Below are 12598 nucleotides of genomic sequence, written 5' to 3'. Positions count from 1 at the left end.
GTTAGTGACCCGTCACAGTAATAGTGCCCGTTAGTGACTCTTCACAGTAATAGTGCCCGTTAGTAACCCGTCACAGTAATAGTGCCCGTTAGTGACTTCACAGTAATAGTGCCCGTTAGTGACCCGTCACAGTAATAGTGCCCACTAGTGGCTCTTCACAGTAATAGTGCCCGCTAGTGACTTCACAGTAATAGTGCCCGCTAGTGACTTCACAGTAATAGTGCCCGTTAGAGACCCGTCACAGTAATAGTGCCCATTAGTGACTCTTCACAGTAATAGTGCCCATTAGTAACCTGTCACAGTAATAGTGCCTGTTGGTGACCGATCACAATAATAGTGCCCGCTGGTGACCCGTCACATTAATAGTGCCCATTGGTGACCCGTCACATTAATAGTGCCCGCTGGTGACCCGTTACATTAATAGTGCCCGTTGGTGACCCGTCACAGTAATGGTGCCCGTTGGTGACCCGTCACAGTAATGGTGCCCGTTGGTGACCCGTCACAGTAATGGTGCCCGTTGGTCACCCGTGACAATAATGGTGCCCGTTAGTGACCTGTCACAGTAATAGTGCCCGTTGGTCACCTGTGACAATAATGGTGCCTGTTGGTGACCCGTCACAGTCATGGTGCCCGTTAGTGACCTGTCACAGTAATAGTGCCCGTTGGTCACCCGTGACAATAATAGTGCCCGTTGGTCACCCGTGACAATAATAGTGCTCGTTAGCGACTCTTCACAGTAATCAAAGAGCTGATGACCACTTGTCCATCAATCTGTGTGTGTGTGATGTGTGAGTTACATGCAGAGCTTGACCGCACATGTGAAACCGTCCTTTTACTGATACCGTGTTTCCCAGAAAATAAGACCATGCTGGTCTCCGCTGTTCCAGGCAGGCAAGCTTGCTTGCAGTTCTCAGTGCCGAAAGAACATCGCCTGCTGGTATTTGATATCGCCGCGTCCACAAAAGTCCGATTTATCATTTACCCCGCACAGTGTACGTTGTTCGAAAAAAAAAAACAAAAAACGCCAGAAATGCACTTTTTCAGTTACCCTGTCTCATAGAAAAAAAATGCAATAAAAAGTGATCAAAAAATCGTATGTATTCCAAATTGGTACTAACGTAAACTACAGGACATCCTGCAAAAATGAGCCCTCGCACAACTACGTCAACAGAAAAATTAAAACGTTATTGCGCACAGAAAATGGCGGCAAACAGAATTTTAAAAAACACAGTAAAAAAAACTATACAAGTTTGGTATCGTAGTAATCGCACGACCCATAGAATAAAGTTATCATGTCGCTTTTGTTGCCGTTTGTGCGCCGCAGAAACAAGATGCACTAAAAGATGGCGGAATGTCTTTTTTTTTTCATTTTACTCCACTTAGAATTTTTTTAAAGTTTTTCAGTTCATTATATGGTACAATAAATAGCACCATTGAAAAATACAACTCGTCCCACAAAAACAAGCCCTCATACAGTGACGTCGATGGATAAATAAAAGAGTTAGGATTTTTTTAAAGGGGGCAGGAAAAAACAAAAATGGAAAAAAAAGGGTGCCGCTTCATTAAGGGATGTAAGGCAACGCAGAATCTTCAGGTCCCCAATATACCCTCGCACACAAGTCGACCCCCTGCTGTGTGTTTCCAGTGAGACTGAAGAAGAGGCGTGTTTGCCTCGAAACGCTTAGTGTTTTTTCCTGGCTTTCATCAAATGAAAATAAAAATATATCTTCCTTCAAAACTTGTAGCTTCTGCACATCTATCCTAACGGTCGCGCCATTCTAGCAGTGTTTTTTTCTTCTCCATTTCTGTAAATACGGGATAAAAACTAAGAGTATATTAGAGCGATTCTTATAATAGAACCTGTTTGGGTGTTCATGTGATCTTAAGAGTCTCCATAAGAAAGGGAGAGAAGAGAAGGGGAGGAAAGAAAGTCAATCAATATGCATTTCTCCCATGCTTGAAAGCGCTGCAGAATAAGTTGGCGCTATACAGATGAAGATTATTATTATTAATATGCAATGGCTGTGATTGGTTCATCGAGCGCTGGCTCTTATTGGTTGAGTCGCGGCACTCGAGAACGAATCAGAGGCAGAGCTTCCTGGAGTCCTGAATAGGAAGTTTTGCCGGAGAACTTCATGCAAGCCTGCCGAAACTTCAGGGTGGGTGGGCCGGAGCTGACAGCACTACTTAGGTGATGTATTCTTTTTTTTTTTCTTTCCATGCAACTAAGGCCACCTGCAGACAGTCGGGTCGGATCCCGCTGCGAGAATTCTCGCAGCGGGACCCGACCCGAGGCCCTGAAAGACCAGCACGGCACTCACCTGCTCCCGCGGCTCCGGCTCTGTGATGTGCCCGCTGCTGCCCAGCCGGCACATGCGCAGAGTGGAGCCAGCGGCCGGGGAGTGACATTTCTGTGTGGGGCTCTGCGAGCCCAGCACAGAAATAGAACGTGCCGCGATTTGTTTTCCGTGGCCGTCTGCATAGGATTGTGTTTTCTAACGCAATCCTATGGCAGCTTCCACGGGCGGAAATTCTGCAGGAAATCCCGACGCGGAATTTCCGCCCGTGTGCACGGGGCCTAGGGCTTTTTTTTGTGGTAAAAATCCTGGCAAAAGAGAGCAACAAAACTGTGTGACTTTGTAGCAGCAAGCGTGACTTTGTAGCGACACAAAGTCACAATATCGCTGCAAGAAAACACAGTGATATCGCACAGACCACCGATATCGCCATGTGGAAGCAGCCTAGGGTGAACTTAAAATCCATCCTTCAGCCACAGAGATATAAAGTATCTCTCAACAGACCGTATGTTGTGTTCTCCACGGGAGTCGGGAGATTACATTGTATTCTGCAGGGAGCCACATGAAGAACAATGCTGGGCATGTGATTAATGACACACTGTGTTCTGCAAATAGCTCCTGGGGACGGATTTACAAGCAAATGAAACTTTCAATATTTCAATCGTTTGCGTGTAAATGGGCCTTTTAGTTGATTACATCTATGACAGGCCAATGTTGGGATTCTACCCAATTTATGTAGTTGAACAGGTGTGAGATAAGATTAATGTGTGCTATAAAGCTGCAGTATTTTAATACACAGGGAATACAGATAAATGGGATTCTACTACATCTGACCATTTCTCGGATGTCAGTGACTGAAGGAGGGATTGCCATTATTATAATTAGCCTTAGCCGAGAGTAAGGCCGCCTGCACACGGGCGGAAATCCTGCCGCAGGATTTCCCGCGGGATTTCCGCCACTGAAAGTTTGCATAGGAGTGCATTACAATACGCACTCCTATGCAGACGGCCGCGGTTTGGCCGCGCGAAATCTCGCGCGGCAAACAAACCGTGACATGTCCTATTTTTGTGCGGGGCACGCACTCACCCGGCCGCCGGCTCCGGTCTGCGCATGCGCCGGCTGCGCCGCAGCCGGCACATGAAAGAGCTGGGGCCGCCAGGCGCGGGAGAGTACGCGCTCGTCCCTGCAGGCTCTCGGGTCGGGTCCCGCGGCGAGAATTCTCGCTGCCGGATCCGACCCGCTCGTGTGCAGGCGGCCTTTGTGTGTGTAGAGTATTGAAAATTAAGCCATTAGGTCCCTGGGATTTAAGTATACCCATTATTGAGTATTTTGAAATTTGGGCCGAGGCCGGGGGGTAACTGAGCATTCAGAGCATGTTGTAGTTGGAGGTATCTAAACAATTGGAGTTGAGGTGTCGTAACGCCCCTTTCACGTGGATCATTCTCATTTAGGTGGGTGCACGAATGAGCGACATCACCGCTAGTTGCTTGTGCAGAATGTTTAGGCAGGCCGCTCTTCGCGGAGAATCACTAACTCCTCACCAAGCGCTTCACATTCCTACGTGCAGCACGAAGCGTTTAGACGTAACGAGAAGTGAGAGAACCAGCGATGATTTTTATACGGGCTGAAACTGAACGACTAATGAAAAGCAAACAAATAGCGCACGACGGCTTCGCGTTTAGACACATCTATTATCACGCACTTTCATTCGTTTAAACAAATTTCGAGCGACAATCGTCACGTGTGAATGGGCCTTAGGTTCTCACGTAGCTGGGTAAATGTGACAAGTATGTTATCGATGGCAGAGAGGGCACGGTGGGACTATTCCATAATGGTAGATCCAATATGGTGTCTGTAAAAACGCTGTGCGCCATATAGATAGAGCTAGACTATGCAATGGTAATATATTGGAAGGTTTCGTGTATTAATAATAATAATATAATAATCTTTATTTGTATAGCGCCAACATATTCCGCAGCGCTTACATAGACAGGGGATACAGAAAGTACAAACATTACAGAACCACGGTTACATAGTAATCAATTGATGGAAACAATAGGGGTGCGGGTCCTGCTCCAACGAGCTTACATACTACAAGTAATAGGGTGATACAGAAGGTAAAGGGGCTGGAGATGTGCACGGTATGGCGAGGTGGACAGTGAGGGGTGCTATACACATAGACAATGGTCAGACATTTAGCCGTGTGACGGCAGAAACAGTATGACTGCAGGAGCGGTTTATGATGGCTAGCAGGGATTGCAGTCAGTAGGTCAGGGAGCATGTTATCAGGCGGAGTACAGAGGGGTTTGTTTAGGGAATGCAGTATGCCTCCCTGAAGAGGTGCGTTTTTAGAGCACGCCTGAAGTTCTGCGAGTCCTGGATTGCTCGGGTAGCCTTTGGTAGTGCGTTCCAGAGGATTGGTGCTGCTCTGGAGAAGTCTTGGAGGCGGGAATGAGAAGTTCGAATTAAAGGGGCACTCAGTCTGGTTTCGTTAGCAGAGCGGAGTATTATGGGCATTTAAACATAAAACACAATTAATTGCCAATCCCTGCCAATCCAATGATCTGCGATGGGCAGTTCCTCACCTAGAAATCATCGTTGTATATCCCCCAATGGGCCTGCCAGTTAGTAAAGGTGAAAGTCTGACAGCGCCATCCCAGCCTGATCTTTAGGTCTTTGCAAGGTGGAGGGATTTAATTTAGAGTGGGATGAGCCCCGGATAAATGTGGTGAGGAAAGCATTCAAGGATAGAAAGAAGTGTGTTGAGACTTTTACTTAGCATATGTTTCAAAATGTATACAAATTTAGACTGTATTACCATTTTGACTAAGCTTATATGTCCCCCTACCAAAAGGGGTCATTTAGACTAGAATTTAAATTTAATTTTGATAATTACTTGTAATGGGTTAATAGCCTCGGCAATTGCATTTTCATGGTCACATGCCGTAGTCAATCCAAGGGATTTAAATTTGGAGACCACTGATAGGCCACAGCTGGAAACGAAAGGGACAATAATTGGATAATTTTTGACAATTGATATATAACCCTGAAAAATGGGACTCAAGAGGTCGTGGATAGTTGGGAGTTTTTTGCACGCAGACTGGGAGTTCCAGAGGGCGCATTGGAAGGAGATGGGGGGGGGGGGGGGTTGTGTGTATGGGCTAATGGTTGGGGAGTGTTTTGGTATCATTGGTGGGAGGTTTTGGTAGGGAGCAGTATAGGGAGGGCCAGGATTGGGAGAGATGTCCCCGCAGCTGGAAGTAGTAGGGTAGCGAGGGTGAATGTGCTATTTCTTGATGGTGTGAGGGGGATGGAGGCATTTGAGGAAGGTGAAGAGTGCATGTGTGAGCTGTGCATGTGCGAGGATAAAAATAATGTAATCTTTTGCAGTACAGGTTGTTATGATTGTGGCAATACCAATAATGCGTAGATTTTTTGTTTGTTGTTTTTTCAGTAAGTAAAGCCTTGTATAAGGTCAAAAACGTTTTATAATTTTGTTTCTATAAAGAGTCTATAAAGACACCACGGTCAGCAAGGACTGCAGTATATGCAGGGTTAAAAAGTGACGAGCAATAACTAGATGAGTAAGTCCTCATCATTTGGCTCTTTGACTTTTTCTGGGAAAGAAATCTATAGGTGACAATTGGAGAGCAAATTTGCTCTCTGAGTGATGTGGGGATGATCAGAAATTCATGCCACCCCTTTACTGTGACAGGGCTTCTCTGTTCTGCACCGCACACTGAAAACTGACAACTATAAATATTCTTGACACAGTTGTAGCTATGCAGACATATATGTCATCCTTACAATGACATCAGCAGCGTGTTGACAGCCCTGATAGAATCGGGGCGACAGCCATTTAAAACAGAACAAACTCTGTTTATGCGAAACTGTACAGTCCTTCTACTGCGGAATAAAGAGCGGTCGTCCAACACTGCTGGGAGGCTAATGACCAAGCTATTGTTTTCTGCTGGGAGGCTAAGGACCAAGCTATTGTTTTCTGCTGGGAGGCTAAGGACCAAGCTATTGTTTTCTGCTGGGAGGCTAAGGACCAAGCTATTGTTTTCATTGTCGTGTTGAAAGTGCCGTAACCTTTTTTTTTTTATATATTTCCCTCAACATAGCCATGTGAGGGCTTATTTTTGAAGGACAAGTTGTATTTGGTAATGGCACCACTTTTGCTTTGTGGGGTAATTTTTATAAAATTTTACATTGGATTTTTTTTCACTAAACTGTTATTGAACGTTTCTGAACACTATGTTTTACTCTCTCAAGACTGACTTGAAGATGTGATTTGGTCGATTGCTAAATTAGTACACTGCATTACTTCAGTAATGCAGTATACTATGCATATGCCATCAGCCTACTAGACTCTGACAGAGGTGGGATCTGATAGGCAGACATAAAAGGTGGACATAGAGGCTTTTGTCAGGTCTCCTGCTACGATGGTAACCTATCATCATGATCATATCACATGGTGCTGATGAGGGACACCCCTCTTTCTCTTACCCACTTACATGATGCATATAATCGCTATTGATTGTGGCATGGAAGTGGTTAATTGGTTGGGAATGGAGGTTTCTCTACTTTCAGCTGTTACAGTAGGAGCCCGGCTGTTAGTAGACCACCAAACACCCAACTTGCTCCTACTAGATTGCTGGAGCTTTAAACCTGCACATAAATTTATCATAGGATGGGTTTAAAGCACAATACCAAGTGCTGTACAGGATTGGTCACTAAAGGGTTAAGATGGACTTACAAGTTTTCCCTTATAGTGTCCAGTAATTGTATTATTCCAGGGGGTTCTGTATGATGTTACATTGTCTCGTCTTCTCTCCATTCAGGATCCTCGGCTGATATCTTCTACATCAGATAATTATCCTGATTGACCCGACAAGGATGGAGAGGAACCGGGACAAGATGGCGGAGAGTATATTCACCCTCACCCTAGAGATACTCCTCCAGCTTACAGGAGAGGTGAGAGATTCTGAGTATGACGTCACGTTCCATCATTCTTATCTCTGTCAGTCTCTTGTCACATCTACGGCAGAGGATTTACTGCCGATTCATCATAAATGCCGGAAAACGTATTGCATCTTGCTGTGCTGTTTTTCTGGTAAAATGACAGAAACACAACAGACTTATAAGCCAATTCTGGTGTAATGGAAATGATGAACACATGTGAAGAGCCGACATAACTGCTGGACCAGATGGGGAGGGCTCTAGAAAATCTGCAGGGATATTTATGGATGTGTCTCCCCATAAACAGGATTACACGGTAGTGAAGAAGACTTCTAGTGATGGCTGTCAGGCCCCGGTGTCTGATGGATGGGGAAGACCCCTGAGCCCAATCACAGGGCCTCCACCTCACCCCCTGATACTGGAGGAGATCAATGAGCAGAAGATCCTAGAACTCACCAACAAGATGATTGAGCTGCTGACTGGAAAGGTGATGCTGCTGGGAATGCTGGGACATTATTCAGTAACGCTATGGCGGTATAACGTGTCTGGGTGATGATGGTATCATTGTGTTGTTAGGTTCCTATAAGGTGTCAGGACGTCACTGTCTATTTCTCCATGGAGGAGTGGGAGTATTTAGAAGGACACAAGGATCTGTACAAGGACATCATGATGGAGGACCACCAGCATCCCCCTATCACCAGGTAATAGACAGGACTAAATCCACACGGCCTTTATTATTTGTATGTAGAGAATAAATTCAGTGGCTGTCTGTGTTTTCTGCAGGTAGATCCAGTAAGAGAACAGCAGCGGAGAGATGTCCCCGGCCTCTTCTTCCACAGGATGATCAGGTAGATGTAGAGAAGGTCTCATGAAATCTCCCCTCTGGTCTGTAGGACGGCTGGGAAGGTCTTGTGTTTAGTCTTATTATATGATTGATACTTGTGTAATGAGAAAGCTGGAGATGGCAGGATTACAGCCGACCGCAGACATTAGATCTCCACATCTTATCACTATTTTCTGGTTCTGGAGACTTCTGGTTGGAATGAAGAAGCAACAGGTTGGAGTTATACAGGAGACCTGCAGCTATTTGGCCCAGATCACTACTGCTGTCATGTCATTCCGGCTCCTCATACTAATTAATGACCTTTTCTGGCCATATAAAACCTTCCACACGACTTCTCCAACTGTGTGATGACTTTTACAATATTTATGTCACAGCTGGTGAAACTGGAGGAAGATCTGATCCCTATTGATGCTACAGAGACACATGTGAGGGGGGATCAGCCGTGTAAGGAGGAGATTCCTACAGATGACCCCCCAGGTGAGACTGCATGTAGAGAAGAGTCTGTGTTGTCGGGGTTTTCAGCTGTATATTCCCTTATTCAGCCAAAATACATAATAAAGTGTTATTTAATGGTTTTCATATAAAGTTAATTTTAAGCATTTTTCCAATATACTCTGCTTAAGAAAATTAAGGAAAGAATTAAGGAAAGTTTTCAATCACACATCAGATGTGGATGATCCCCATCCTCTGCAGACTCTTTCATGTCCGTCACTTGTGCTCATTGTGAAGCTGCTCTTATTTATGAAGAGAACGGGGTGCCAATGGCGGACCTGCCAATTCTGGTGTCTCTGGCGAATGTTCTTCAGGCTGCATGGTGCTGGGATGTGAGCTCAGCTTCCACTACAGGACGTCGGGCCCTCGTGGCCCCTCATGGAGTGTTTCTTACAGTTTGGTCAGTAGTCTGCTGGGGGGCATTGTGTACAGCTCGGGCGGTTCTTCTCCTGTCCATCCTTGCATAAAGGGTCACATACCGATCCTAATCCTGTGATTGGTTAACACAGGATGGATCCTCCACTATGTTCCTGCTCTCTGCAACGGGTACAGATCAGTCATCATGATGGTTTTCTATTAATCCTGTAATACATGGCAATAATTATATTATTTCCTCCTAGTATTGTAGTCCGGCCGCAGGCGCCGTGTAAGAAATCACCTCCATGTTGCTTTCAGCTTCTGCTCCTGGCTGAGATCCGATGCACTATAAAGAAAGGAGCAATACTTTGCAAAGTACAACATGTATCTCAGTTTTTTTTTTTAATTATTCGGTTTGTTTAGGTTAATTTTACCCTGGGCAGCGACATTTATTGGTCACTCCTATCCTCCATTGGTGCCTTTGCGCGTCCAGTTACCATTATGGTGCGTTCATGCTTTATATTCACACATGCATTTTTTAATGTGTATATCTGTCTGAATATGCCAGTGTTGCTGAAAAGCCAGAGTTACTCGACATCCTCAGTAAGACGTTTCACGCAGTCAGGTTCAAATATCGATCAACAGAGTTAGTGAATGACTACAAACGTATTATTGCCCACTGATAATGGCGGTGCCGGCCTTCTAAAAGCGTCTTTATTCTCTGATCAGCAGCACATGATCAGCAGACTGTAGTTGCAGCGCAGTACAGGGCAGTTAACAGCAGGGGGCGTCAGCAGCTCTTATACCCGGCTCGTACGGCTCCTGCGCTCTGTAACCTTACAAGCTGTATGAGCCGCGGATAAGAGCAGCAGCTGAGAGCGCCCGCTGGAGGTAGGAAATTACCGTCACCGCTTGGGAGGAAATCGGCACAGAACACATCCTACAATGTGGAAGAACTCTATCAAATGCGGATAAGTTTATTGTCTAATATGATTGGTGCATTAGGATGCTTGTCAGATTAGCTGCTCCACAAAATGGGAAATCCTTTTAATAATTGAATTTGTATGAATAAAATCTAATAAAATAAATATGAATGTAATGTTATATTCAAAAATATTAAAATACTCTTTTTGATGGCAGATGACGACACCAGGAGCTCAGAGGGACATCTAATATCAACAGATTGTAAAGTGGAAGATCATGGTATCATACAAGATACATATGAAGAGCCTGACATTATCCCAGATATATCCTCAGACCTTCACAGCAAAGATCTGTCAGCTGATCCTTTTATAGAGGTTCCACCTTCTGATTCATCACAGACTAGTAGGCAACATAACATTTACAGAAGAGAGGTTAAAGAAAAAACAGTTGACACAGAGGAGAAGTCATATTCATGTTCAGAATGTGGCAAACGCTTTACCCAAAAATCATATCTTGTTAGACATCAAAGAATTCACACAGGAAAGAAGCCATATTCATGTTCAGAATGTGGGAAATCTTTTACAAAAAAATCAAATCTCCTTACACATCAGGGAATTCACACAGGAGTGAAGTTATTTTCATGTTCTGAATGTGGGAAATGTTTTTCCCGGAAATCACATCTTCTTAAACATCAGATAATTCATACAGATAGGAAGCCATATTTATGTTTAGCATGTGGGAAAGTTTTTAAGAGAAAAACAGCTCTTGTTTTACATCAAAGTATCCACACAGGGAAAAAGCTATTTTCATGTGCAGAATGTGGGAAATGTTTTATTTCCAAAGAAAGGCTTGTTAGACATCAGAGAATTCACACGGGAGCAAAACCATTTTCATGTTCTGCATGTGAGAAATGTTTTACCCAGAAATCAGTTCTTGCAAGACATAAGAGAATTCACACAGGGGAGAAGCCATATTCATGTTCAGAATGTGGGAAATGTTTTACCCAGAAATCACATCTTGTTACACATCAGAAAACTCACATAGGGGAGAAGCCATTTTCATGTTCAGAATGTGGGAAAAGTCTAAATTCTAAATTACATCTTGTTAGACATCAGGAAACTCACACGGGGGAGAAACTATATTCATGTTCTGAATGTGTGAAATGTTTTACCCAGAAATCATATCTTATTAAACACCAGAAAATTCACACTGGAGAGAAGCCGTATTCATGTTCTGAATGTGGGAAATATTTTACACATAAATCAGATCTTGTTAAACATCATAGAACTCACACGGGGGAGAAACCATTTTCATGTTCTGAATGTGGGAAATGTTTTACACATAAATCAGATCTTGTTAAACATCATAGAACTCACACGGGGGAGAAACCATATTTATGTTCAGAATGTGGGAAATGTTTTACCCGGAAATCAGGTCTTGTTAAACATGAGAGAATTCACACAGGGGAGAAGCCATAGTAACATTTTGAATTCAGAAAATGTTTCACCCACAAAATGACATTCTCTTAAACATTGAATAACTCATCAGGAAAGAAGCAATTTTCTGTTATAACTTTTGCTATTCTTTTTAACTGATAATACAAAAAAATCCAACATTCCTTCCTTCCCAGCACTTGTACCGACAGTCACAGTTCCTCTGCAGCTGCTAGGATTGAGCTTGGCTCCAGTCCCAGCAATTTAAGCCTATAGGTACTGCTATCAATGCAAACAACAGCATTTATAGGGTCTGGTGACGTATTGAGCTCACTTGTTCACCCCAATAATACCCCCATAATAAAATCATTGTGCACTGATGGTTGCTCTGGCAGAGGCTTAATAGTGGCCTCTTGATCTGCCATGTACAGTGGCAAAGGGATGTCAGTTATTTCACTAACAGTATTAGGCCTTACTGTAGTTGATTGCATCTTCAAGTTTTTTGAGTGACAAATAAATGTGGAAAATAAATGTTTCTCATCCATATCATTGGGTATAGCTACTACCACTTAAAGGCAAACACTAAGCAACAAAAAAAGTGTCAGCTCCTCCCACTAGCTATATTTTCCCTGAAGGCACCAAACTAATCAGTATTAGCTTAGTGTCCATAGGAGGCAGACCTCCTACATTGTCAGTCTTCAAGTGCCATATTTGGACCCTAGACATACAGGGAGGTACAACAAAAGAAACTATATAAACTTGACATCACTGTAATCCTACTGACCCTTATAATAAAGTTAACATAATAAATAATATTAATAATCTTGGCGGTGCAACCAAGCAGGGATGTGAGCGGCTGTGTGAGACCGGAGCTTCGCTGACAAATACCGCCAAATTATCCTGTAACCAGGCTTACCTGGCTGAATCTGCAGCGCGATGACTGCTCTGTGGCTGAGTGGCAGCGGGGAGCGCTGGGATGTACAAACGTGACTATGACCCGCAGAAAAGACAGAGAAGCTGGCGGAGAGGTGAGCGGCTGGCACCTCCAAGATGGCGCCGCCACGTGCGCAGAGACAGCGCCGTGGGCCCCCGCACTGAAGTGAGCAGGGACACAATGCACAAGTTAGCTCGGTATGCTAGAGGCGACACGCTGCCTGAAGGCACAAAAGAGCCCTAAGGAGCGGGTGAGTCCCTCTGCAAGCAGCATAACATGGGAGATGGAGAGAGAGGGGGAAGAGAGGCTGAAAAATGGAGGGGTTGGCAGCAAAGCACATGTAGGGAGAACACAG

General features: G+C 44.3%; 1 protein-coding gene across 1 annotated transcript in view; it reads left to right on the top strand.

The window, feature by feature from the left end:
• Positions 1-11774, top strand: part of LOC136626726 (zinc finger protein 850-like) — an 82351-nt gene extending 70577 nt beyond the window's left edge. The window contains exons 8-10 of the mRNA XM_066601733.1: positions 8033-8107; positions 8478-8580; positions 10093-11774. Coding sequence (XP_066457830.1) covers positions 8033-8107; positions 8478-8580; positions 10093-11354 — 1440 coding nt within the window. The 3' untranslated portion in view covers positions 11355-11774. The remainder of the gene's footprint in view (positions 1-8032; positions 8108-8477; positions 8581-10092) is intronic.
• Positions 11775-12598: the final 824 nt, after the last annotated feature.

This window comes from Eleutherodactylus coqui, chromosome 4 (genome assembly GCF_035609145.1).
Source record: "Eleutherodactylus coqui strain aEleCoq1 chromosome 4, aEleCoq1.hap1, whole genome shotgun sequence".
Lineage (NCBI taxonomy): Eukaryota > Metazoa > Chordata > Amphibia > Anura > Eleutherodactylidae > Eleutherodactylus > Eleutherodactylus coqui.
Note: the sequence above shows the minus strand (reverse complement) of the source record. Positions and strands in the feature narration are given on the sequence as shown.